At 34.9% G+C, this 25,230-nt stretch overlaps 2 protein-coding genes and 1 long non-coding RNA gene across 5 annotated transcripts in view; 1 reads left to right on the forward strand and 2 right to left on the reverse strand.

Annotated features, from left to right (window-relative positions):
* The window catches only part of LOC110461000, a 35,898-nt gene extending 33,783 nt beyond the window's left edge, over positions 1-2,115 (forward strand). Inside the window, exon 4 of the long non-coding RNA XR_002464072.1 lies at positions 1,198-2,115. This is a non-coding gene — a long non-coding RNA (uncharacterized LOC110461000). The remainder of the gene's footprint in view (positions 1-1,197) is intronic.
* A 2,186-nt stretch (positions 2,116-4,301) lies between these two features.
* Positions 4,302-8,526, reverse strand: LOC110460999. The gene is made up of 2 exons (XM_021514258.1): positions 7,777-8,526; positions 4,302-5,059 (listed from the first exon to the last, which is right to left on the reverse strand). The coding sequence occupies exons 1-2, from the start codon at positions 8,402-8,404 to the stop codon at positions 4,653-4,655; spliced, it is 1,035 nt and encodes a 344-aa protein (XP_021369933.1). The 5' UTR covers positions 8,405-8,526; the 3' UTR covers positions 4,302-4,652.
* Positions 8,527-11,932: 3,406 nt separating this feature from the next.
* Positions 11,933-25,230, reverse strand: part of LOC110460996 — a 145,607-nt gene continuing 132,309 nt past the window's right edge. For all 3 annotated transcript variants that reach the window (XM_021514254.1, XM_021514256.1, XM_021514255.1), the window contains 3 exons: positions 24,796-24,864; positions 19,934-20,009; positions 11,933-15,906 (listed from right to left, as the gene is read on the reverse strand). In XM_021514254.1, coding sequence (XP_021369929.1) covers positions 15,057-15,906; positions 19,934-20,009; positions 24,796-24,864 — 995 coding nt within the window. In that variant the 3' untranslated portion in view covers positions 11,933-15,056. The remainder of the gene's footprint in view (positions 15,907-19,933; positions 20,010-24,795; positions 24,865-25,230) is intronic.

Genomic DNA, 25,230 nt, shown 5'->3' on the forward strand with positions numbered 1-25,230 from the left:
TCCCCATATATCTCTAATCCCTATAACAACATCATCATTTATCTCAACTCCTTATAACAACATCCTCATATATCTCAAATCCTAATAACAATATCCTCATCTCTCTCACATCCTTATAACAATATCCTCATATATTTCAAACCCTTATAACAACATCCCCATAGATCTCACGTCCTTATAACAACATCCTCATATATCTCAAATCATTATAACAACATCCTCATATATCTCAAATCCTAATAACAATATCCTCATCTATCTCACATCCTTATAACAATATCCTCATATATTTCAAACCCTTATAACAACATCCCCATAGATCTCACATCCTTATAACAACATCCTCATATATCTCAAATCCTTATAACAATATCCTCATATATCTCAAATCCTTATAACAATATCCTCATATATCTCAAATCCTTATAACAATATCCTCATATATCTCAAATCCTTATTACAACATCCCCATATATCTCGCATCCTTATAACAACATCATCATATATCTCGAATCCTTATAACAACATCCTCATTTATCTCGAATCCTTATAACAACTTCCAAATTTATCTCGCATCCTTATAACAATATAATCATATATCTCACATCCTTATAACAACATCCTCATTTATCTCGAATCCTTATAACAACATCCTCATATATCTCAAATCGTTATAACAATATCCTCATATATCTCAAATCCTTATAACAATATCCTCATATATCTCAAATCCTTATAACAACATCCTCATATATCTCAAATCCTAATAACAATATCCTCATATATCTCACATCCTTATAACAATATCCTCATATATCTCACATCCTTATAAAAATATCCTCATTTATCTCAACTCCTTATTCTATCATGTACCGTGATTATAATAACATTGCAAGATAATGATTACATAACACTATTTAGATTAGTACTGCTCAAAAACAAATTGTACGTTGTAATTTTAAGGTTTTAATTTCTTTTAATTTCTAATGTATATTGCTGCCTGTGTTCCCGTACAAAACTGTTCTCAATTTCAGAGTCTTCATTAGTAATGCTTACTACCGTATGAAGTTATATACGGATTGTCCGAGAGGTGAGCGACTGCCTCAAACCCTTGTTGGTTTCATAGTTGTACGACAGTACGATTTCTCCAATAACTTCACATAACTGATGCAAATACTCTGTCTATTTTCTTTTCAGAAGGGTCATGGACGTCATTTTCAGTCCAATGACGAACAGACAAGGTCGGTTTGCAGAAGTCAGGTGGCTTAATAAGGAAAAATGTGTTCAGGAATTATATATTAGTATCGATGTACCTTAAAAAACCAAATGGCGAATAGGCTTTGACGTGTGTGGTGATGTCAAGATGTGAATCTTACAAGGATAGGTTTGTGGTATCTAACGTGATGTTGGATTACCATTTAGACGTTCTGGAATATGTCATAGGCACGCGTCTAGCTATGTGATTGGTGTTGGGTAAAAAGACCTGACCAATCACCAGACTGATACTTGTCCTTTGAAGATTACAGAGGAGCGACGCCCAACTTCAAAGTCAATAAGTTTTACCGTTACGCGACCGCAAGTTTCTATTGTTGTACATCAAAGGTTCAAACTAGTCTTCTCGTTTCGCCCACAAGGTTGTGCATGCACACTGAGCCTTCTATTTTGCTATGACATTTTCCATGGGTTCAGAGAGCAAAGGTGAACGTAACCCTGGATATCGAGGCTGCCTGACGTCAAGGTCACCATTATCAAAAATAGATTTTGTTTCTTTGATTGACAAGTTGAAAAAAACTTTTCGTCACACAGAGTTCAAACTTTGTGTATTGGTAGCCCTGGCATACTTAATCCTACTGTCATTACTGTAACTTGTAAATGGTTGATTGTACAAAGTCTGCTTTTCATAATATGCAGCGAATTCGTAACGTGTGCACACAGATCGATTGTAAAACAGATATTGTACAGATTTGTGCAAACGTTTCCTGCACTCCTCAAAAACAAATCCATGTATTTTTCTTTCCAGACAAAATTCCAAGTTATGTTGTTTGTTGGTTTTGGTTTTTGTTTTTGTTTTTTTTTCGCAGAAAAAGGATTATGTTTTTATCTGTAGATAAGTACGGAGTAATGTTCCATTCACGTTAAAATTGACCGAGTAATTATATATTATAAACAACAATATAACAACATATTTACAATGTATTTCTATTTATTATTAATGCATCGATCGCGAACATGTGAATGGGATTATGATTTTTTTTTTATTTCAGCAAAAAAAAGTTCTTACAATGTAAAACGACAATACATCAGCATTCTATAAACATACATGTTCAAACATGCTTACGTCATTTTAAAACGACCTCCAGTAAGTTGAATATAAACCAATGTAAAATGGGAGCAATTTATTCTGATTTCATATTCTCAAGTTGTGTATAAAGTACACTCTAAATAAGTGATTAGACAGGTAACTTTAGAACATCATACCAATAATGAGTCCTTAAGGTTAAAAAGTCACTACGAGAATACTTCCACATCACGACCAGGTAAAAAAAGTCACTACACGAACATTTCCACATCACGATCGGGTTGAAAATTCACTACACGAACATTTCCACATCACAACCAGGTTAAAAAGTAACTACACGAACATTTCCACATCACGACCAGGTAAAAAAGTCACTATACGAACATTTCCACATCACGCCCAGGTTAAAAAATCACTACACGAACATTTCCACATCACGACCAGGTTAAAAAGTCAATACACGAACATTTCCACATCACGACAAGGTAAAAAAGTCACTACACGAACATTTCCACATCACGACCGGGTTAAAAAGTCACTACACGAACATGTCCACATCATGACCTGGTTAAAAAGTAACTACACGAACATTTCCACATCACGACCAGGTAAAAAAGTCACTATACGAACATTTCCACATCACGACCAGGTTAAAAAATCACTACACGAACATTTCCACATCACGACCAGGTTAAAAAGTCAATACACGAACATTTCCACATCACGACAAGGTAAAAAAGTCACTACACGAACATTTCCACATCACGACCCGGTTAAAAAGTCACTACACGAACATGTCCACATCATGACCTGGTTAAAAAGTAACTACACGAACATTTCCACATCACGACCAGGTAAAAAAGTCACTATACGAACATTTCCACATCACGACCAGGTTAAAAAATCACTACACGAACATTTCCACATCACGACCAGGTTAAAAAGTCAATACACGAACATTTCCACATCACGACAAGGTAAAAAAGTCACTACACGAACATTTCCACATCACGACCCGGTTAAAAAGTCACTACACGAACATGTCCACATCATGACCCGGTTAAAAAGTCACTACACGAACATGTCCACATCATGACCTGGTTAAAAAGTCAATACACGAACATTTCCACATCACGACCAGGTTAAAAAGTCACTACACGAACATTTCCACATCACGACCAGGTTAAAAAGTCACTACACGAACATTTCCACATCACGACCAGGTTAAAAAGTCACTACACGAACATTTCCACATCACGACCAGGTTAAAAAGTCACTACACGAACATTTCCACATCACGACCAGGTTAAAAAGTCACTACACGAACATTTCCACATCACGACCAGGTTAAAAAGTCACTACACGAACATTTCCACATCACGACCAGGTTAAAAAGTCACTACACGAACATTTCCACATCACGACCAGGTTAAAAAGTCACTACACGAACATTTCCACATCACGACCAGGTTAAAAAGTCACTACACGAACATTTCCACATCACGACCAGGTTAAAAAGTCACTACACGAACATTTCCACATCACGACCAGGTTAAAAAGTCACTACACGAACATTTCCACATCACGACCAGGTTAAAAAGTCACTACACGAACATTTCCACATCACGACCAGGTTAAAAAGTCACTACACGAACATTTCCACATCACGACCAGGTTAAAAAGTCACTACACGAACATTTCCACATCACGACCAGGTTAAAAAGTCACTACACGAACATTTCCACATCACGACCAGGTTAAAAAGTCACTACACGAACATTTCCACATCACGACCAGGTTAAAAAGTCACTACACGAACATTTCCACATCACGACCAGGTTAAAAAGTCACTACACGAACATTTCCACATCACGACCAGGTTAAAAAGTCACTACACGAACATTTCCACATCACGACCAGGTTAAAAAGTCACTACACGAACATTTCCACATCACGACCAGGTTAAAAAGTCACTACACGAACATTTCCACATCACGACCAGGTTAAAAAGTCACTACACGAACATTTCCACATCACGACCAGGTTAAAAAGTCACTACACGAACATTTCCACATCACGACCTGGTTAAAAAGTCACTACACGAACATTTCCACATCACGACCTGGTTAAAAAGTCACTACACGAACATTTCCATATCACGACCTGGTTAAAAAGTCACTACACGAACATAAACACATCACGACCAGGTTAAAAAGTCACCACGCCAACATTTTCACGAGCGAAAAACAAGCTGGTGATGTTTGTAATCGTAAGCGTTCAGACTTATTCCTGTTACCTCACAATAACTCACAAGCAAGACGTTCCCGTAATACACTTCAAGTGTAGTTGATGTCTACGATGGATAAAGTAAAAATCCAGTGAAACTAGTTCCCCACCTCTGGATGTCTGCTCCGGGGGAATGACCATCGACGCGAACCCACACCTCATCACCAACGGTCAGTTCTATGGCCACCAGGGTTGACCCAACTCCCCAGTCGTCGCTTCCTTTGGCGGTAGTTTCGGCGATGGTCACGCCATTTCGCATCAAATCTGTGCTAAGAAAATTAGGATTTGCGACTTCTACCGACCAGGAGAAGATATATATACCGGGTTTTGTGCATGTAAATATCCCGGTTTCAAAGCTGTACTTGGCACCAACGTTCGTAATATGGCTGTTAAATATCACAGTCTGGCCAACACCAGGATCGGACATAACGTCTTGAAGAGTGACACTAAAGACTACAGAGCGGCCTGCTTGATCTGTTAGGACATAAAGATAACAAAGAGCAAAATAACATTCTCTCATATGTATACTTAGTACAATAAGATATGCGAGTTTGTTCTACCATGTTTGGCTAATCAGAGCGACGTTGTTTTGCGTAGAAGGTTTTAGTCTTAAAAGCGCAATTCAGATTCCTTTAAAAGAAAAGCATATCCTTCTATATTTCATTTCATCAAATAATTGAACATGTTTGCATTGAATATCTTAAGTTAAACAAAGAAGGGTAAGTCTTTGCTAGATAACGGTCCAAACTATTAGAAGTATCTCACTTTCATTAAATTTTCATCTGCATTGATAAGATCTGCAAAAGATATTATACTGTGCCTGGCAATTATGCATGTTACTATGATTGAATAATTAAATTGCAAGTTTATGTCACCGCCTAGTATCGCCTACAGAGACTTCAATCTTAAGAGCCCGTAAACTTTGTTAATATTGTCTGTAAGTATTTCGTTATTTACTATCGTGAAAATCTATAAACTTTTTAAACTGTTTCTGTTTTATATACAACATCTTATCTCTGTTGATATTAAATTATAATATTGTCTTCATCTGTGAACGCTTTTCGCTCTGTTAACCTTTAATATAACATAACAGGGTTTTCTAACAGAGAGGCATCCTCGATACTGCAGGAGTACAACAGAGCGTAAGGGAGCGTAACCCCTAGAGTATCGAGGATGACAGAGAGGTCACAATCATCACCAGTAAGACCCCACTTATTATCCCCTCGCAACGAAAGTTCGAACGCCCGTACGTACGTACGTACGAATGTACGTATTTTACACTCTTTGTCATCGCTCTAGCGACTTCATTCCGCAACGGAATTTCATGAAACTTCACACAAGTGTTTAGTATGACAATGCCTTTACGGGTTCGCATTTCGGGTTGCTATGTTGAAGGGTAAGGTCACTGTTATTATTTTTAGAGAGAGAAAAAAACTCGCTCTACCGACTTCATTCCTCAATGGAATTTTATGAAACTTCAAGTGTTTGGTATGGCAAAACATTGAACAAGTTCGCGTTTAGGGTTTCTATGTTCAAGGTCAAAGTCATTGTCACTGTTTTTAGAAAACCGTTGTGTTGCAATAGTGTTCAGTATGACAATATCTTTAACAAGTGCGCGTTTCGGGTTTCTACGTGGAAGATTAAAGTCACTGTTACTATTTTAAGACAAAAATCTTTGTAGATGCAGATGACCAAACAGAGTAAATGTTTACTGCACCTTAGGGCCATTTAGTCAATGTAGGACTCATCATTGGTTCTCAAGGTGAAAAGAATGAAACAAGCCTTGTCCGTCTTTGTTTATCGCGTTCCAACCAGTTGATTGATTACCTGGTTCTGAAGTGTCATTTTATGGAATAAAATATATCACAACGTCATTACTGAAACAATCAAATAAGAAGTCCAAGTCGGTGCAAAAAACATCCGGAAGACTAAATGTTTTAAGACATACTAGTATGTCGTTATATCACTCGCCAAAATCCTCGAATCCCAAATGACCTGTGAAACGATATCATAATTAAAGACCTATTTTTATATTTAAGGGTATATTTTACATTAAATACTGATTTAAATATCTGTTGTACCCTAATATTGTAGATCTGCAACGCTATAAATGGGCCGCTTTCGTTTATCGCGATACACACACTTGGACTTGTTGGACCAGAGTTGTTCGTTTATGAAATAAGGTCGGACCTAGTACCCTGATGTTGCTTTCAGGCGAGCCTTGACAAAGCCATACAAGGCCTGCATAAACATTTGCAAGTCTGCCAGGATTTATAACCCGAAAATGTTACATTTGAAAACAGACCGGTTCATCCATTTGTTAAAATGTAAAATTTCAGAGAAAAAACCTGACGTAGCTCCGGAGTACTATTATCGCGAAAAGGAAATAGTTCGTTTTATTATACACCTACTCGACTGTCCGCGTCTTCGAGTAGGTGCCCGCTGTTGACCTGGACCGTGTAGTTGGGTTTTGTTCTGGTATGGTAAACTTGAAATACTAAGCCGAAAAATAAACTATTAAATATAGGGGATGACTTTTTTGTTTTAAATTTGCGGCCGTATATCGTGGTTATGCTGTCGTAGATGTTCCGTTCGTATCAGCAACAATCACCAAAAGAGACGACAATTTTAAGAAGCTTTTGTGCATTTCTTCAAAATATTTGTCTCTGCATGGGATTGGTGATGTCAGGAATACTCAAAGTGAGGCCGAATCACATTGACCTTTCGGGTTTATGCCATTGTTTGTGACGTCAAAAATAATCAAATTCATGACGTGTCGGGGTCAATTAATTAAGTCAACAACAACCGCCATCCGGGTTTGCATATGCAAACGAGAAATTTGCGAACGGTATATCGTGCTTTATTTTGATCGACCAAATGCCTTCTTAAATCTTAAATAATTAAGAATATCCGTTGCATCAAAGCGTTGTTTTAAATGAAAATTTCACCTTTTTGCTCCATTCATACATATTTTTCGAAACAGTTAAGACAAGGATTTTTTCCCCTTCTAACTTTAACTACAAACGATGGAACACGAAATGACCAACTGGTCAAATGGTGCAGAACAATTATCACTTTGTTTGACTTTATGCATCATCATATTGAATTTTTAAATAGGTCAATAATTGTATAATATGAAAGTTATATGTGTCGGAAAATAGTGTTCTGACAATGTTGATATAACATCTTACCCACAGAAATGTTCGGAGAACTACGGGGAATTTTTAAAAACGTCATATCCGCTGTCTTCTCTTCCAACGATGACAATGTTGCCTCGTTTTCATCAGGCGTATTAGAAGTGGCTCTTGATTCGATTGTCAGATTCGATTGTTGAACATTCACATCGGGCGTTTTGAATAGATTAACCCGTTCATTCATTGTTTTCAATTCAAGGACACACTGCGTCAGTCTCAGTTGATCTGTTTTCAGCATATTTTCTGTTTCTGCTAGTCGATTGGACAGTTCGCGAACATCTTTTGCCTGAAGGGCTACAAGGTTTTCCATTTTCTCTGTGATTTTTACTATGTCCTTTGCATGATGTTTTTCCAGTTTAGAAACTCTGCTGATCATCACAAGGTGGTCCGTCATGCGTTGATCTTCTAGTTCCGCTATCCGGATCACAAGTTGATTGACACGTAATGCATCTTTGGCGCGTAAATCTTTCAAATTCTTCAATCGTCTGCTCAATTCAATTTCAAATCCAGGATTGGCATTTTGTCTTTGAATCGATTGTATGGGAACATCTCGTGTAACATCAGCCCGTGTTTCATTGGGAAGAAATATCCAGAATAATAGAAACATCACTAAATACATAAACATTCTGTTTGGAATTAAGCGTCCGGTTCGATCACACAACTGTTAGCGTTATCTGTCGTCTGAAGGTATATATAATTTTAGATTTATATAGACACACAAAGGCGACACAATTGCTGACGTACATGTAAAACCGATAAGAGACGAAAAAAACAAGGCAAAATATTCAATGATATAAAAGAAATAATGAAATTTGATTGCAAAACATATGAATGAAGTTGATCATTTACAATATTATTATGAATTTATTATCAATAATATGAATGAAATGAATTGTCAATAGGTATGAATGAAATTTATTATCAATAGTATGAATGGAAATTGATCATCAATAGAATGTGTGAAATTGATCATGAATATCATGAGTGACATTTGAATTTAGAACATTAACAATGATATTTGATCTTCAATAGAACGAATGAAAGGACCTTTTGCAGTTAGATAAGAATCACGGCCGGCAAGAGTCTTTTTTCAGTAAATAAAATTGATTTATGCAACTTGAATAATTTCTCATAACTTATAAGACATTTAATGATTTTTTTCTCATTTGGCCTAAAGGTGGCGTTTTAGTCAATAGCACTGTCCAAATGTTAGATTTATCCATGACTGATATTTGATTTATAATATGAGAGAAAATTGAATTTATATGAAAATTCAAATATCTATAATATTGATGAAAAATAATAAATAATATTTCTGTTATTCTGGTCACGTGGTTTTCGACACATATTTTCGGCGCTAACACATCATGTTCCGGGTTCACGTGCTCTCCGACCATACTTGTAACCGTTAACTTTCGTCAGAAGGAAATGCTACAATAATTGAATGGACATGACGCATTTGAAAAACCGACATATTTGCTGAGGTAACAATCAATAATAGTTACGTATAATCAAACGGAGACGTTAGACGCATTTGCTTCAAATATACTGAGTAGTTCTCATATGAATGCAATTTGATTACTGATAATTTGATGAAATGTTATGAATGATATTTGAATATGAATAACAGGAATGAAATTGCATAACTAATGATATGAATGAAATTTAATTATCAAATGCATAAATATGATCATCAATAACATGAATGAATTATTGATATGAATGATCTTTCAGTATCAATAATATTAATAATTGATTTCCATCAATATGAATGAAAATTGATTATAACAATATGTCATATGTCGATTGACGCGTATTCTATTTTCATTGTTAAACAAATGCGGTTCCGGGTTCAAATTTCTTTTCCGTCTCACTTGTGAATGTTATCTGACGTCTGAAGGAAACGTTGCAATATTATATACACACGAGGCATCTTAAAAAATGTCGGCTTTTGCTGACGTATCGAACGATAAGAAATACGAAAGACCGAGCGTTGACGTAATACGAAGGAAAAAATGACCTTAGGTTTAGACTGAACCCTTTATCAGTAGAAATCATCTAAGGTTACATAGTGTATTTCCTGTTTACATAAATGTAATAGATGCATTCTTGGTATCATAACAATAGGATATTACTATGAATTTAATAATCAGGAGTCTAAATTTAAATGTTCTTCTTTAATTTCCGATTAACTCGTTATTAATATAGTGAAATAATTTTTAGTATAATTTTTTTCATCTGTTTCAGTAAATGGGTAGGAAAGTAGAAATATTCGTTTTAACGTCTCAGTGTCGCTGTTATGAAACTGATTTTGACATAATGGACGGACGCCGCACCGCAATAGTTTACGGAATAATAATGATAAAATATACCGTTAATCGATATCAAATCGAAAGAAAGTGTTTAGATGGAGACCCTAAAAAGTACAAAGAATGTTTCGGAAGGGTATACGTAAGCGTCTTCTGCTTCACCGACTACACTGGCTATGTCAATCTATATTACATCCAAGTAATGTCACGTCCTCATAGCCAGAACTAGGTCAGTTACATCAAAACAACACTATTGAGCAATAGAAAAACCTTTGCGTCAGCCACACCATTTGTACAATTTTGAATCCCTGAATGCTTTTGATCAAATATGATTGATATCCAGTGCACAGTTGTACAGAAGAAGTCGTTTGTAGCAATATAGCCAAATTGCTCCCTTTTGGCCCCCTTGGGGGTCAGCCCAACTATTTGTACAATTTTGAATCTCCACCACCTAGGGATGCTTCCAGTCAAAAATGGTTGATATCCACTTCTTAGTTCCAGAGAAGAAGTCGCTTAAAGCAATATAGCCAAATTGCCCCTTTTTGGCCCCGCCCCTCATCCCCCTGGGGTCAACCCCACCATTTGTACAACTTCGAATCCCCGCCACCTAGGGATGCTTCCAGTCAAATTTAGTTGAATTCCAATCAGTGGTTAAGAAGGAGAGGTCGTTTAAAGAAATTGTTGACGGACGGCCAGACACGGTATGGTATAAGCTCACCTTGGTCCTTCGGACCCGGTGAGCTAAAAAGTAACGTATTTCTCAATGATAGTATAGCGACCATAACAGTTATCCATAGTCTTCATCTATCTGAAACTCTAGAAACTCTGTGTTTTTGAGTTTGCCCATCAGAAGTTGACATAGTTGTTGATAGGACGTTAAACAATACTAAACCAAACGTATTGGTACAGTATCATTGTGTTAAATAAAACACACCGTCGGTATGCATGAAAATGAATTTGAAGACATTGGCTTTGTTTTTGTTACCAATTCTGATAAGGTAATCAATAAGTTCAGCCTCGTATGAAAACAAGAATAAGTCGACCAGAAGAGGGTCATAGTTTGTCCCTTAAGGAAATGCCTTCAGGTTACTGGAACGTAGTGCTATAGAACTCAATAGACATATGATCAACCTGAAAGGTATTTGCGACGAGTATTACTACTGTTTTTTATTTATTTGTAGCGTGAATAAGTATGATAAATTCGACAATTATACATTTCAGAGTGTTACTATGCATATCCTAGTCTGACAAAGGTGTAAGGTATAATTTCTGTGTGTAATGTTCGTGTTCTATCTCATGTTAGTAGGTTTGCAGAATAAAATCCTAAATGTATAGATTAAATTGTAATAATTCATGTAAATCATAAGTTTAGTGCTGTTATTTTGCTTAGTCATGTGTAGAAAATGCTGATTATATGTGACCTCTTGTTACACACTTATGTGTTTCTGAGTGAACAATATGATCTTGTGAAAGTTTTAAGAACTCAATCATTTTTACAATTTCATCTTCAGTATATTTCATGACGGACTTTTTTCCAAAACAGTTGGCAACCACATTTTTATTGCATTTCGTGGAAAATAGCTCTCATATTAAAAGATGGCGGGCGTTCCTTCAGTTTGATATGAGAAATAGTAATGTAGGAGTGGAAAGTCAAAAGATTTGATAAAAGAAACATTTTTGAGGAAAGGATGTTCTAGTTTGATCAAAACATTTTTTTGAATTCTTCCGAAGTCACATTCAGTTAATGCCACATCTGGTCTTAATACAACTGTAGCCCTGACTTTAGTTATTAATTGTTTACATTATATGAAATAAATTATCAACAGTAACAAACAAATACGTAATGAATGACACATATTTTTATTTCTTTCACACCTTTGGTAATAACACAAGCAAACCTGTAAATCCGGGATCCACTCTGAATTAACTCGAAACCTAAGCAGAATATTGTCATGATAAATTTCATCATAAAACGTTCCAAAGACCACGGTCAGTCCAAACACAAACACCTGGATCGTTCACTCACAGACTCATTCTCGCTGTTCATGCATTATCATGAATTCTCATGAAAAACGATAAAATACAGGACATTATAAAAACAAAAATTAATATCAGTGTATTGCAATTTGATATTTTTCTTGAATATGCCGTCAAAACAAGAGAAAAAATACCAAAATACATCTTATACAACATGAACAAATATGGCTAAATGAGATGGCTAAATTGAAATGCTGGCTTTTAACAAAATCATCAAGTGTACATCGGCATAAAATTATAAATACTGAAAGTGGCCAATGCTATTTTTTATTTAAAGTTAGCATGATTTCAGTCCAAACAAATATCTTACTAGAAAAATTTCATTATTGAACTGAAATAATTAGAGTTATTTCCCCTACAACAAGGTACATGTATGTTTATGACACAAAGAAAATAGACATTAAACGTTCGTTGGATCTTAAAGAAAATAGACTTAGTATACTTATAAATAAATTGAAAATATATATATCTATATTAGAATGTAAATAGTCCGTTAGACATTTTGTAATTTCATAAGTTTTCATACCAATTTATAAATATTTTCTATGATAAAGCCAAATATTTTTAATACAACTTCATAATCATTAAATATACAACAATGGTCTACTTAACTGAATTATTAATAGTTTGTTACATTATATATATTTTGTACAAGTCGAAATATCAAATACAATAATTTGTAACAGTCTTTGAATCTATCTTGAATAAATCGTAAACGTTGCATTTCGTTTTGGCAGTTTTAAATGATAAATTTATACGCCATTACTTCCTTTGATTATTTCCGTATACAACACATTTCATTACTAATCAAATTTTGATTAATTAGATATATAATATAGCAAACTATAGCAAATAAAAACCAGTATATTATATGCCCTTATTAGCAAAAATAAGACATCGTAACACAATTATTAAACCGGTTAAATGTTATTATCTTAATTTTGTCTGTTTTTACAAATCTGAAAATTAATTCATTGGAAAACAATATCTACAATCGACGACCATAGAGATACTTTATGCATTGATCTTACATTAGTGATTCAAAGTACAGAGGTGGGAGACAACATTGATGTCTTAGTTTTATTTTGGGCAACCTTTGGTGTGTAAATCGGTCTTCCATGTCAAAATAAATGTAATAGCTTTATATATGAAGCTAGAGGTTTGATTTTGTAAATAATGATACATGGCTCCACTTAATAAGTGAAGGTACAGTGCTTTTACACACCAGCGGGTGATGCAAGTATACTCTAGTTTTCTTGAAAATATCTTTTAATGTACAATTGTTAAAGATGTTTGCACTTATTTAACTTTCAATATTCGACATTTATGAGCCATGTTTAGTTATATTGACATTCGTTGCATATATACCCATACATTATTAATATGATTCATCATACTTTTAATACTTGAGTCTGATACTATCGTAACAAAGGATTGTTAACCAAGGAATGGAGTCACTATAACGTCGCAACAAAATTTCAAATGTGCAAATCAGCCAATCAGAGTGAGTGATACATCCTAATCATGTAACAAGGCCGATTATTCGTCATTACACCACTAGTGTAATTTAAGAAATGTGACTGTATCGACACACAGTATACAATGTAAATGCATGTCATTGCTTGGCATCTGATGACGTCATCAAAATATTAAAAAAAAACCACAAAAAAACTCATTGAATCTTTTGTAGCAACGTTTTCATTGGTCAATAAGCATGGGTTATTTGACCAAGAACTCACTAAAACAATACATACACGCGTAATAATATTTCAAAACTAATCCCCTATTTCGAAGGTTACAGTGCCTGTTTCGTCAGGCAAAAAATGCTTTTCGTTGCATCTGACGTGGTAGAATAGATATAATAAAATTATATTTGTATATTAAGATGACATATGTGAGCATTATCCTCTTATACATTCTACCATTATATACGCACATTCGTGACTAATTTTTACTGTAGATATATTGTAAAAGACGTAAATAACGGGCGCCCATAGTGTTAAGGTAACTTGTGCCCAATCCCTTTACTTATGCATACTTATGGCAATAAAACATGTTTAAACTAAGACTTGTCATTTACTTGGTTTTTGACTTCAATCTTTACCAACACTTACCAAACGTATATACCATAAGACCATATAAACCAAAGAAGAAAAAAAATGTAAAAACAGAAAGTTCATATCAATAGAATAAAAGGTTATCGTTATCCTTATAAACTAAATGTTTATACAGTAAAATCTGTATTAAGAGAACAACTGCACGAAGTCCAATCAGTGGTATCTTAACAAGGGTTCTTAATTCAGGTTCACTTCACATTGAAATCACTGCAAAGGCTATCATTGGTGGTCTCTTAATAAAGGTGGTCGCACGAACAGGTTTGACTGTATGCAAATGGTATGGAAGTATCTCACTGATCATACTCCCGCATATTGTACTCCAATAAGTTACACTACTGTATAATATATTCCTGTAAATTAAACTGATATATTAAATGCCCTTGTTTAATGCTTAGTTTCATCTTATTGTAACATTGAATATGAACCTCATTTACATAACTACCTGGTTAGATAAACAAATGAAATGGTGTTAGACAATCCTATGTGGATAGACTCTTGTGCTTCATAAAATAGTCCATTGCAAGGATGGTTAAATCGTTCACAATGACGTTTCCATGTTATGCATACAATACATATGTGCCTATCAGTAGATGATCTAGACTATCAGACTCCAGCCTATAGTCACAAAGAAGACATGCAACCAGAAACAAAAACTGGGATCTTCAAACTTTCGTCATAATGAAGACTGCCATTTTCAGTCGTGAAGGATGTTGAGTCTTGCTGGAGTATTTCGGTTGCTTTTATATCGGGCACACACATCCAAACACACATATACATATTGCACGTCTACATATAAACACAATAAATGACGTCACTAGTAGAATCCGTCCTCCCAGGCGGTAGGGCCACTGTTTGCCCTGTCGTGATTGGGCGTGGTCCCATTCTGTCTGTGCGGAGGACTAAAGGGCGGTACGTTACAGGTGAGCATGCAGTCATGCTGTGGAAGGTGGTAACCTACGTCACCGCGCGTGAAGTGGCTTGGAGAGGCACATTGTTGTGAATGATTACTCGGGGACGACCGAGCATTGACGGGATTACTTGAAGTCATTTTCTTAGGTTTTTGTACAATTGCGTAATCGTCATCATTTATTGTGTAATGCTGCACCGGTCCCCCATGGGCTGTGGCGTCAAAGTTTTGCAGGTTCTCTGGTGGCGGCGGAAACTCTTCTTCCGGGTTCTGGTACGTTTGAGCCATATGATCAGGAGTATGGTATGGGCTTTGCTGTAAGTGCACAGGGCTGTTATGCGCACTATGTGTGGCTACGCCGTTCATATACGGATTCTGAACATGATTTGAGGAACTCCTTTCATGAATTTCTGCAGGAACGTCATAGTCCAAACTATCGTAAGATGCATAAGGGTTCGAAGGTTTTGGCCGGAAGCTAGACATTTGGTTGTCACGTGACTGCTGATTTGAGTTACTATAACTACTTGTTGGGTAGTCCGGATCATCTCCAACAGTCGCGTAGGGATCCTCCGCAAGTGAAGCGTACACTTGGGACTGATCACGTGTGAAAGAATGCATTGAGCTTCCGCGTGGAGGAGTTATTCCCAAGTCCTCGGAGAAAGTCTGTAGCGGGGTGTCGGTCGTGGTCCGCCGTCCCGAGTCAGTGTCTGACTGAGGAGCCAGGTTGTATCGACCCGCCTTGTCAACTTGCTTGTACCTGTGGACAAAGACAACATGAGCTTTTAGTCATGGACAGGATACGTCATTGTCAGGAACAGACAATATCTTATTGAAATACTGCAATTATGTACGTATTTACGCGGTATGGAAATTATTGCGATTAACGCTGTAACGAAATTTGTGCAAAAATGGCAACACGCGATTATTTCATTAGAGATGATACAAATTAACAACGTATAATATATAGACATACCGAAGCAACACTTTCTATACAGCGATTAGTTTAAAGAGTCACAACGCAAACTTTACAGTATAGTTTGTTTGGTTTGTGGGAGGTGCAACGTTCTCGCAACAGCCAATGTCACACGAAGACAGTGTAAACGGATTTTAGGACCACTCAATGTCTATCTCACTGAAATGTCATACTCTGGACATGGTAGCGTTACATTCACCCGGTCACATTATATTGACAAAGGTTTTACCGGTCATTTAACTCATTTACCCCTGAAATCGTATGATGAACTATTCCAACATTTGAATTGGAAGAGTTCAAATGTGTAAAGGACAGTAAGCGAAAATTTAATTACTTTGTTTTTGTCTCGTAACGTCAACGCTTAATTTTGTGAATTTCAAATATATTCGGACAAATTCTAATCGGCTATCAACTAATTCTTTCTTATTTAAAAAATCTAATGATTTCTCTAACGTTTTACCGCTGTCTGCTTGTTTAAATTTACATTTGATATATTTTGCTATTTATGTAAAACTAATTTACTAAAGCACTACTATAAACATACCTATTTTAGCGCACTCAAGTTTAATCGCTTTATCGAATTTTAATAGATAACCGCATGGATGAATTGGCGCACCCCGAAATATGCAACAGAGACCTATATACGAAAACTTAAATGCCGCATTTATAATTTAGCGCAACAGTTGAAGAGCGAAAGACGCTGAAATGAAACTACGGCTTAAATATGTACGTTTAAAAATAATTAATGTATACCAAAATCAGTTTTGTAACTGGGAACAATCCTATTGTGTCGATACACAATAACTATATTCTGTATGGTCCGATTTGTTTATATTCTCTTATGTACAATGAATAGGTTAGCAATCTAAGAAGTCTGCCTCTTTACAGCACAATTTTGTTTTTGTTTTCATATTTTGATCATATTTCCTTGTGGCAAGAGCACGAAGTTTATGAATATGTATTGGCCGGAAACATATATATATATCGAAAAGGCACACTTTGCCTCCTTTCTTATCACACCTTAATACAGCGTTAGTCATAAACAGCAGTTTTAAAACGATCGAAGGTTTTGTATCATGTCATATATCGCGACACCTCCCCACAACACGTTTTGCCTACCTCCCAATGCGAGTATTGTTGTCGCCCGAGGGGTGATAAATCAGCGACCTCGGCAGTCGCTTGTGGCATCAAAGACGAAACGCACACCAAATGTGTTTAATACCTACTTCAGAATGTCTCCAAAAGTTGACGGGTAATTAAAATGTTATTTACAATGCTTCGATTTATCCTTTATCCACAGGCACTTTATGTTGTTTATGCAATCTGTGAAAGTTTTTTTTTCTCGTTAGGCAAAGACATATAATGTGTTTGTTGAACAGCGCGTCTCTACGAAATATCCTTATTTTTCGCTGATATTTCTTATATTTAATTATAATTTTCAAGATATCTTAATAATCGCCAACTTTATGAGAATGACAAGTAATGCACACATAATGCAATTATGAAGGAACCCTATTAAGGCCTTGACATCCTTCAAAATCTCATCTCGGAAAGACGGTGTATAGAGGGATGATCATTCTCTGATTCAGATTCGGATTCTTTATTTCCTTATGTTTACAACACATCGGAGAGTAGACATACATATGTACAAGATATCACAATGTATAACACGACTCGCACTAAATGCGTTTTTATTTAAATTGCATTTCACTTGTTATTTTATATGAAACGTTTTGAACATATTTGAAACTTGAGAAAACAACTGTAATGCTTTATAACTGTCTAATAGCTAAACGTTGCCAAATATTTGCTGAGAAATATCTTTAATTGTGTGAATTGCTGGAAAAGTATTTAGCGACAGTATTTAGGTTCATTAGTTTTAATTTTTATTTTATTTTTTTATTTTGAATCAATTTACCTCCTTTACAGTTTTAAATACATTGTGTAAAAATCCCATCAATACTGAAAGTACGCTTTACATTTGAACAAAACGATTAAGTAAAGCTATAGTATTTTCATCGAATTAAAAAACATTACAACTACGGGTTTTCGCAGAAATCTGTTGGCTTGGCCTACCGAATGCTACATGTGTCTGTGCTTCGCCTCGGAGAGATCTACTCCAAACCTCCGGGCGCCCCGATGACAAACCAATATGGCGCCACAGTTGCCAGGCATAAATATTCATGCGGTCGGTACGCGCCTTGCTTACAACATTTAAAAAAAATGCCCTATAGATTTTCTGCTTATGTTTCTATAAAAGAAAATACAACAAGCAATACGATTTTGTGAAACAACGTCATTTGCTAACGATCAGACAATCGGAATTAGCACAAAATTCGAATTTGTTTTCTTTCTTAGAATGGCCTAAACGGATGTAAAATGAGTTAAGTGCCGTACGGTCTCGTTAGTGGCCACATAGGTCGTTACCATGGCACCATTTAACACAGACTGGTCAGCATGCAACAACATTGGAAAACCAACTGCCGGTACCACCAATGGTTTTATACAGCGTTCAAGCTCAACATGTAATATGGTCGAGTAAACGAATCTCTTTACGTCCATGTCGCTGGTGTTAGGAATGCCAAATATGGTCTTCAATACATAAACTGTTACTGTATCCTGTAGTTTTTCCTAGCCTAGAAGTTTATTGGTCAAAATGGAGTATACAGATCTAAAGATAATACTAACTATTGGTACAATAGATATTCACTTTGTCTGACTTTCTGTACCAACAAACAAAATGTTTTATCTTCGTATTTCTAGTGATTATCATATCAAACTCTGGCGAAGCGATTAACTTCAACTGTAAAATGTAACCTCTGTAAGCTAGTAAGGGTGGTATGTCACTACCAAGGAAAAGAAAGTTAGCGATCGTGAAACAATACACAACATTGGACTCTTAGTTGATTCGATATTAGCCAAACCTGTTAAAAGTACAAAACTTTTATTGATAGTCGTGACCCGTGAATACTTCTCAGCCATTTTTGTTTTACCTCAAATGAAAATGTTAATATTAGATAAAATCTTTACAATAGTATCTAACTACCAAATTCAATGACAAATGTAGCGATTAACTATTTTGCGATGGTATAATTTCTTTTCCTCAGAAGTAACATACCTTTCCTGTTTGTTTTATAGATCTTAGATATCACGGTTATTTTGATACCCAGGGCCGGTTATTAGTACATGTATCAGCATTTTCTGGATAGAAGTACCAAGGTGACCTATAAACTACATAGCCGATGTTTTCTACCTACGAGGAATCAATTTACGCTGATAAATTTGACGGGCGACATCATGACGCGTGCTACATATGGTACAGACGATACTCGTCAAGTGTATCGGAGGGGGTTCATAATATCTTTTTCTTTTTCATTTCTCCCCAGTTTCCGTTATTATCTTTCCGTATATATATGATATAAGTTTGATATATTTTACACCAATTATGAAACAAAATTTTGAAATTATATTAATCACTCTTGCTGGCGCGGATGGAAGAGTACCATATTGTCTTAATGTCAGATGAAACCGGAGTCGTGCAGGTGGCCTTATATCTGTTCATGTCCGATCGGGGAATCGAACCTCGAACGTCTTGGTGAAAGGCAACTGCGCTCTCCACTGTGTCACGCTACCAACGTATATTTTTCAAATTAAAAATTTTGCCCTTTTCTGTTGTCGCAGTGGTTTTGTTTACTTGCTTTCCTTTAACATATTTGTTTGTTCTATTACTCTCAGTTCAACATAAATAACACCGTTAATTTATAACTGATATTTGAAATTAAAAAATCGAGTAAAACCACAGTGAGCTTACCTGTAACAAACGTAGACGATTGCTATTACCAGCGAAACAGCAATGATAAACAGGAAAACATTGATTACGACGACCTCTGTGGAGAGAAATATCAAAACATTATAGACGAAGTTTTACAGACGTTACCCCAAACGTTATATAATAGGTTATATAGTTGTTTTCCAAAACATTATAGACAAAGTTATATAGACGTTCCCTGAAAAACTCATAGTCAATGTTTATATTCATCCAAACATTATAGACAATGTTATATACATGTTTCCAAAAATATTAAAAACAATGTTATATACATGTTCCCAAAATATTAAATACAATGTTATATAGACGTTCCCCAAAACATTAAATACAATATTATATACATGTTCCCCAAAACATTATAGACAATGTTATATAGATGTTACCCAAACATTATAGACAATGTTATATAGATGTTACCGAAACATTATAGACAAGTTTATATACATGTTCCCCAAAACATTATAGACAATGTTATATAGATGTTCCCCAAACATTATAGACAATGTTATATACATGTTCCCCAAACATTATAGACAATGTTATAATTTATTATACATGTTCCCAAAAACATTATAGACAATGTTATATAGATGCTACCCAAACATTATAGACAATGTTATATACATGTTTCAAAAAATATTAAAAACAATGTTATATACATGTTCCCAAAATATTAAATACAATGTTATATAGACGTTCCCCAAAACATTAAATACAATATTATATACATGTTCCCAAAAACATTATAGAGAAGGTTATATAGATGTTACCCAAACATTATAGACAATATTATATAGATGTTTCCCAAACATTATAGACAATGTTATATACATGTTTCAAAAAATATTAAAAACAATGTTATATACATGTTCCCAAAATATTAAATACAATGTTATATAGACGTTCCCCAAAACATTAAATACAATATTATATACATGTGCCCCAAAACATTATAGACAATGTTATATAGATGCTACCCAAACATTAAAGACAATGTTATATAGACGTTCCCCAAAACATTAAATACAATATTATATACATGTGCCCCAAAACATTATAGACAATGTTATATACATGTTTCAAAAAATATTAAAAACAATGTTATATACATGTTCCCAAAATATTAAATACAATGTTATATAGACGTTCCCCAAAACATTAAATACAATATTATATACATGTGCCCCAAAACATTATAGACAATGTTATATACATGTCCCCCAAACATTATAGACAATGTTATATAGATGTTGCCCAAACATTATAGACAATGTTATATAGACGTTCCCCAAAACATTATAGACAATGTTATATAGATGCTACCCAAACATTAAAGACAATGTTATATAGACGTTCCCCAAAACATTAAATACAATATTATATACATGTGCCCCAAAACATTATAGACAATGTTATATACATGTTTCAAAAAATATTAAAAACAATGTTATATACATGTTCCCAAAATATTAAATACAATGTTATATAGACGTTCCCCAAAACATTAAATACAATATTATATACATGTTCCCCAAAACATTATAGACAATGTTATATAGATGTTACCGAAACATTATGGACAATGTTATATAGATGTTCCCCAAATATTATAGACAATGTTATATAGATGTTCCCCAAACATTATAGACAATGTTATAATTTATTATACATGTTCCCAAAAACATTATAGACAATGTTATATAGATGCTACCCAAACATTATAGACAATGTTATATAGACGTTCCCCAAAACATTATAGACAATGTTATATAGATGTTCCCCAAACATTATAGACAATGTTATAATTTATTATACATGTTCCCAACAACATTATAGACAATGTTATATACATGTTCCCCAAACATTATAGACAATGTTATATAGATGTTCCCCTAATATTATAGACAATGTTATATAGATGTTCCCCAAACATTATAGACAATGTTATATAGATGTTCCCCAAATATTATAGACAATGTTATATACATGTTCCCCAAAACATTAAAGACAACGTTATATAGATGTTCCCCAAAACATTAAAGACAACGTTATATAGATGTTCCCCAAACATTATAGACAATATTATATAGATGTTCCCCAAACATTATAGACAATATTATATACATGTTCCCCAAACATTATAGACAATGTTATATAGATGTTCCCCAAATATTATAGACAATGTTATATAGATGTTCCCCATACATTATAGACAATAATATATACATGTTCCCAAAAACATTATAGACAATGTTATATAGATGCTACCCAAACAGTATAGACAATGTTATATAGACGTTCCCCAAAACATTATAGACAAAGTTATATAGACGTTCCTCAATACTCATAGCCAATGCTTATATTCCTCCAAACATTATAGACAATGTTATATAACTGTTCTCCAAAACATTATAGACAAAGTTATATATATGTACCTATACTAGTGGTTTGTTATAATGTTTGTGTAACTCAAAACACTAGTTGTAAATACCAATGGTTTTTAAGACAATATGAAAATTAATCCGTTAACTTAAATTAACAAGTTAACCAATTATTATATGTTTGGGAGCATTTTTAACCCCTATTGTACTTTTTTTTTTGGTCGAGGAAACAATATTGTCATGAATCTTGATGCCGTAATGTATGATGCTGTCGAAAACATTGTTACGTAACGCCATTAAAGAAAGATCGAGAGAGAATAAAGCGGTTTTACATCGTGTTACTGAAGCCTACTTGTTTGTGACAACTGAACATACACGTAAAATTCCAGATGAGTACCTGTGTGTGACAACTGTACATAAAGGTAAAATTCCAGACGACTACCTGTTTGTGACAACTATACAGAAAGGTAAAAATACAGACAACTACCTGTTTGTGACAACTGCACATAAAGGTAAAATTTCCGATGACTACCTGTATGTGACAACTGCATATAAAGGTAAAATTACAGACGACTACCTGTTTGTGACAACTGCACATAAAGTTTAAATTCGAGACGACTACCTGTTTGTGACAACTATACATAAAGGTAAAATTCCAGACGACTACCTGTTTGTGACAACTATACATAAAGGTAAAATTACAGATGACTACCTGTTTGTGACAACTGCACATAAAGGTAAAATTTCCGATGACTACCTGTTTGTGACAACTGCATATAATGGTAAAATTCCAGACGTCTACCTGTTTGTGACAACTGCACATAAAGATAAAATTCCAGACGACTACCTGTTTCTGACACTATGAGGTCAAAATTCTGCAAATGATCTGTTTGTACCTACAGGTCAAAAGTCTCCAGACTATCATCACTTGCATTTAATATCAACACACACTTCTGAGAATTACAAACTGGCTTAACGAAAAAGATCACATAACATGACAAAATTAATGTGTTTTGCGTACAGTACTTAACATCGCAATGAGAACTTAAAGTTCCAACCCTGGCCCGGCTCAAGTTCCAATTTCGCAAGTTTAATAGCGATAACTGATCAAACCCTATTATTGTCAGCTTAAATGCTAGCTAAGTAGCTACTCGTAAACTCATCTACCGAAATTGATTTTCAACAAGGCAAAGATGGCAAACCAACAATTAAAACATTAACGTTGTCATGAATATGATTGCTTACCTCAAATATTGGGTTTGTTATTGAAGATATATAACATTTATTGACAACAAACTGATACATTAAAATGCATAAATACCATACATTCTAGTTATTAACTTTAAGAAACAAAAATGCGTAATTTTGACGTCACTGTTAGTTCTTCCTCTTGTCAGTGTTTTTGTTGAAATAATGATAAAACAGAGAAATGCTGCTGTCTTCTGCCACTAGTATGTCTCGGGATTTATCACTAAATCATTTGATCAGGACAAGATTGTTCCGAAGGAAATGTGCAAGCTGTAACTTCTCCAACGAGAAACTGACATGTGCAGCCTATATAAGGCAATACATAAAACGGAACGAAGTATACGGATTAGATATACAGTACAAGATGAGTATCGATAATAACGGGAGAGGCTGCAGAGACGCAGTGCACTTTTTATCGTTATGATGTATTACACATCACGCTGACATCGAATCTGCTGCATATCCTGGTCCCGTTTGACAAGATGCATTAGAGAAATGTACTTGAAGAATGGCAATTGACAGTTATATAGTTCAACAATGGCGCAGAAAATACATCTAAGCTTCAATATATGTAACCATATATTTCAAAGAACGTAACACACCCTTTCCGTCACGTCACAGTATAATGGACAGTGTATACGTATCATCAATGCTCCGTAACAGCAAGATAAAACTATCTCTGCTATCTGCTAGCGTGGTTGGTCATATAGGACTAAACACTGTTACATCTAAAAGACGTATTGGTTTGTCCCCATAATAGTCAACAATAGCATCGTCTATCTGTTCCTATGGGTACGGCCAAACCAAGAACGTTTGAATGTACTTCGGTAATCAAATATGCGTGAAACATGCTCTTTAAAGCACAAACCGTGATAAGGGGTAAAAAGCACAATGATATCAAATATCAATATCAAAGTCTAGAACAGAAAATGATTTAGATACGAATAGCAGAACATGAATGCAGAAAGGATATGGATTTCTGGTAATCAACACGGCCGCCATGTCCGATTGTCATTTGGGCTTATGTTGTCGTCTCTGTGGTGCATCCTGCTTTCCCTGTTTTTATCAATTTCGAGTATGGAAGGGTTTTGTTTTGCCTTGTGTGTTGACGAAGTTGTCCTTGCGCTGTAGGTTTATAATAACACACGTTTGCAGTTATATCGCTACGTATTTTTGTCATCTGACAATACTGGAGTGTTCTGATTGGATACTTACTGACAATGGTGAGAAACCGCCAGGGATGGAAGGTACTTTTACCTCCGGTATCGTTAAAATTCTGTTGGCCTGAAAAATAAAAATGATAAGATTAAATGACAAATTTATCATTAATATCATTTACTGTATTGGTTTATGTTCACAAAAAAGGGGGAAAAAACAAAACAATGAAATTGCCGTGATAAGGATTTTTTTTTACTTTTCATCCAAAAAAAGAAATACGCAAATGTATTGATAATCGAACATATTGACACGCAAAATATATTATAGGTGTGTTCACCAATATGCAGTAAGGAAACAAATAAATGTGCGTCTCAATTGTGTTAAATTAATGTATTTGCTTACAATGTATCATAAAGAAAAATATAGAGAAAAAATGCACTAATGTCAATAAAGAACGATTGACATGTCCACGGCTTTGCCAACGCCAACATT

This window comes from Mizuhopecten yessoensis, unplaced genomic scaffold, assembly GCF_002113885.1.
Source record: "Mizuhopecten yessoensis strain PY_sf001 unplaced genomic scaffold, ASM211388v2 scaffold10531, whole genome shotgun sequence".
NCBI classification, from domain to species: domain Eukaryota; kingdom Metazoa; phylum Mollusca; class Bivalvia; order Pectinida; family Pectinidae; genus Mizuhopecten; species Mizuhopecten yessoensis.

Coding starts and splice junctions, on each gene's coding strand:
- LOC110460999 (XM_021514258.1), bottom strand. CDS start 8,404: ATGTTTATGTATTTAGTGATGTTTCTATTATTCTGGATATTTCTTCCC. Junction 5,060..7,776: donor TTCTCCGAACATTTCTGTGG/GTAAGATGTTAT, acceptor ATGTCCTAACAG/ATCAAGCAGGCCGCTCTGTA.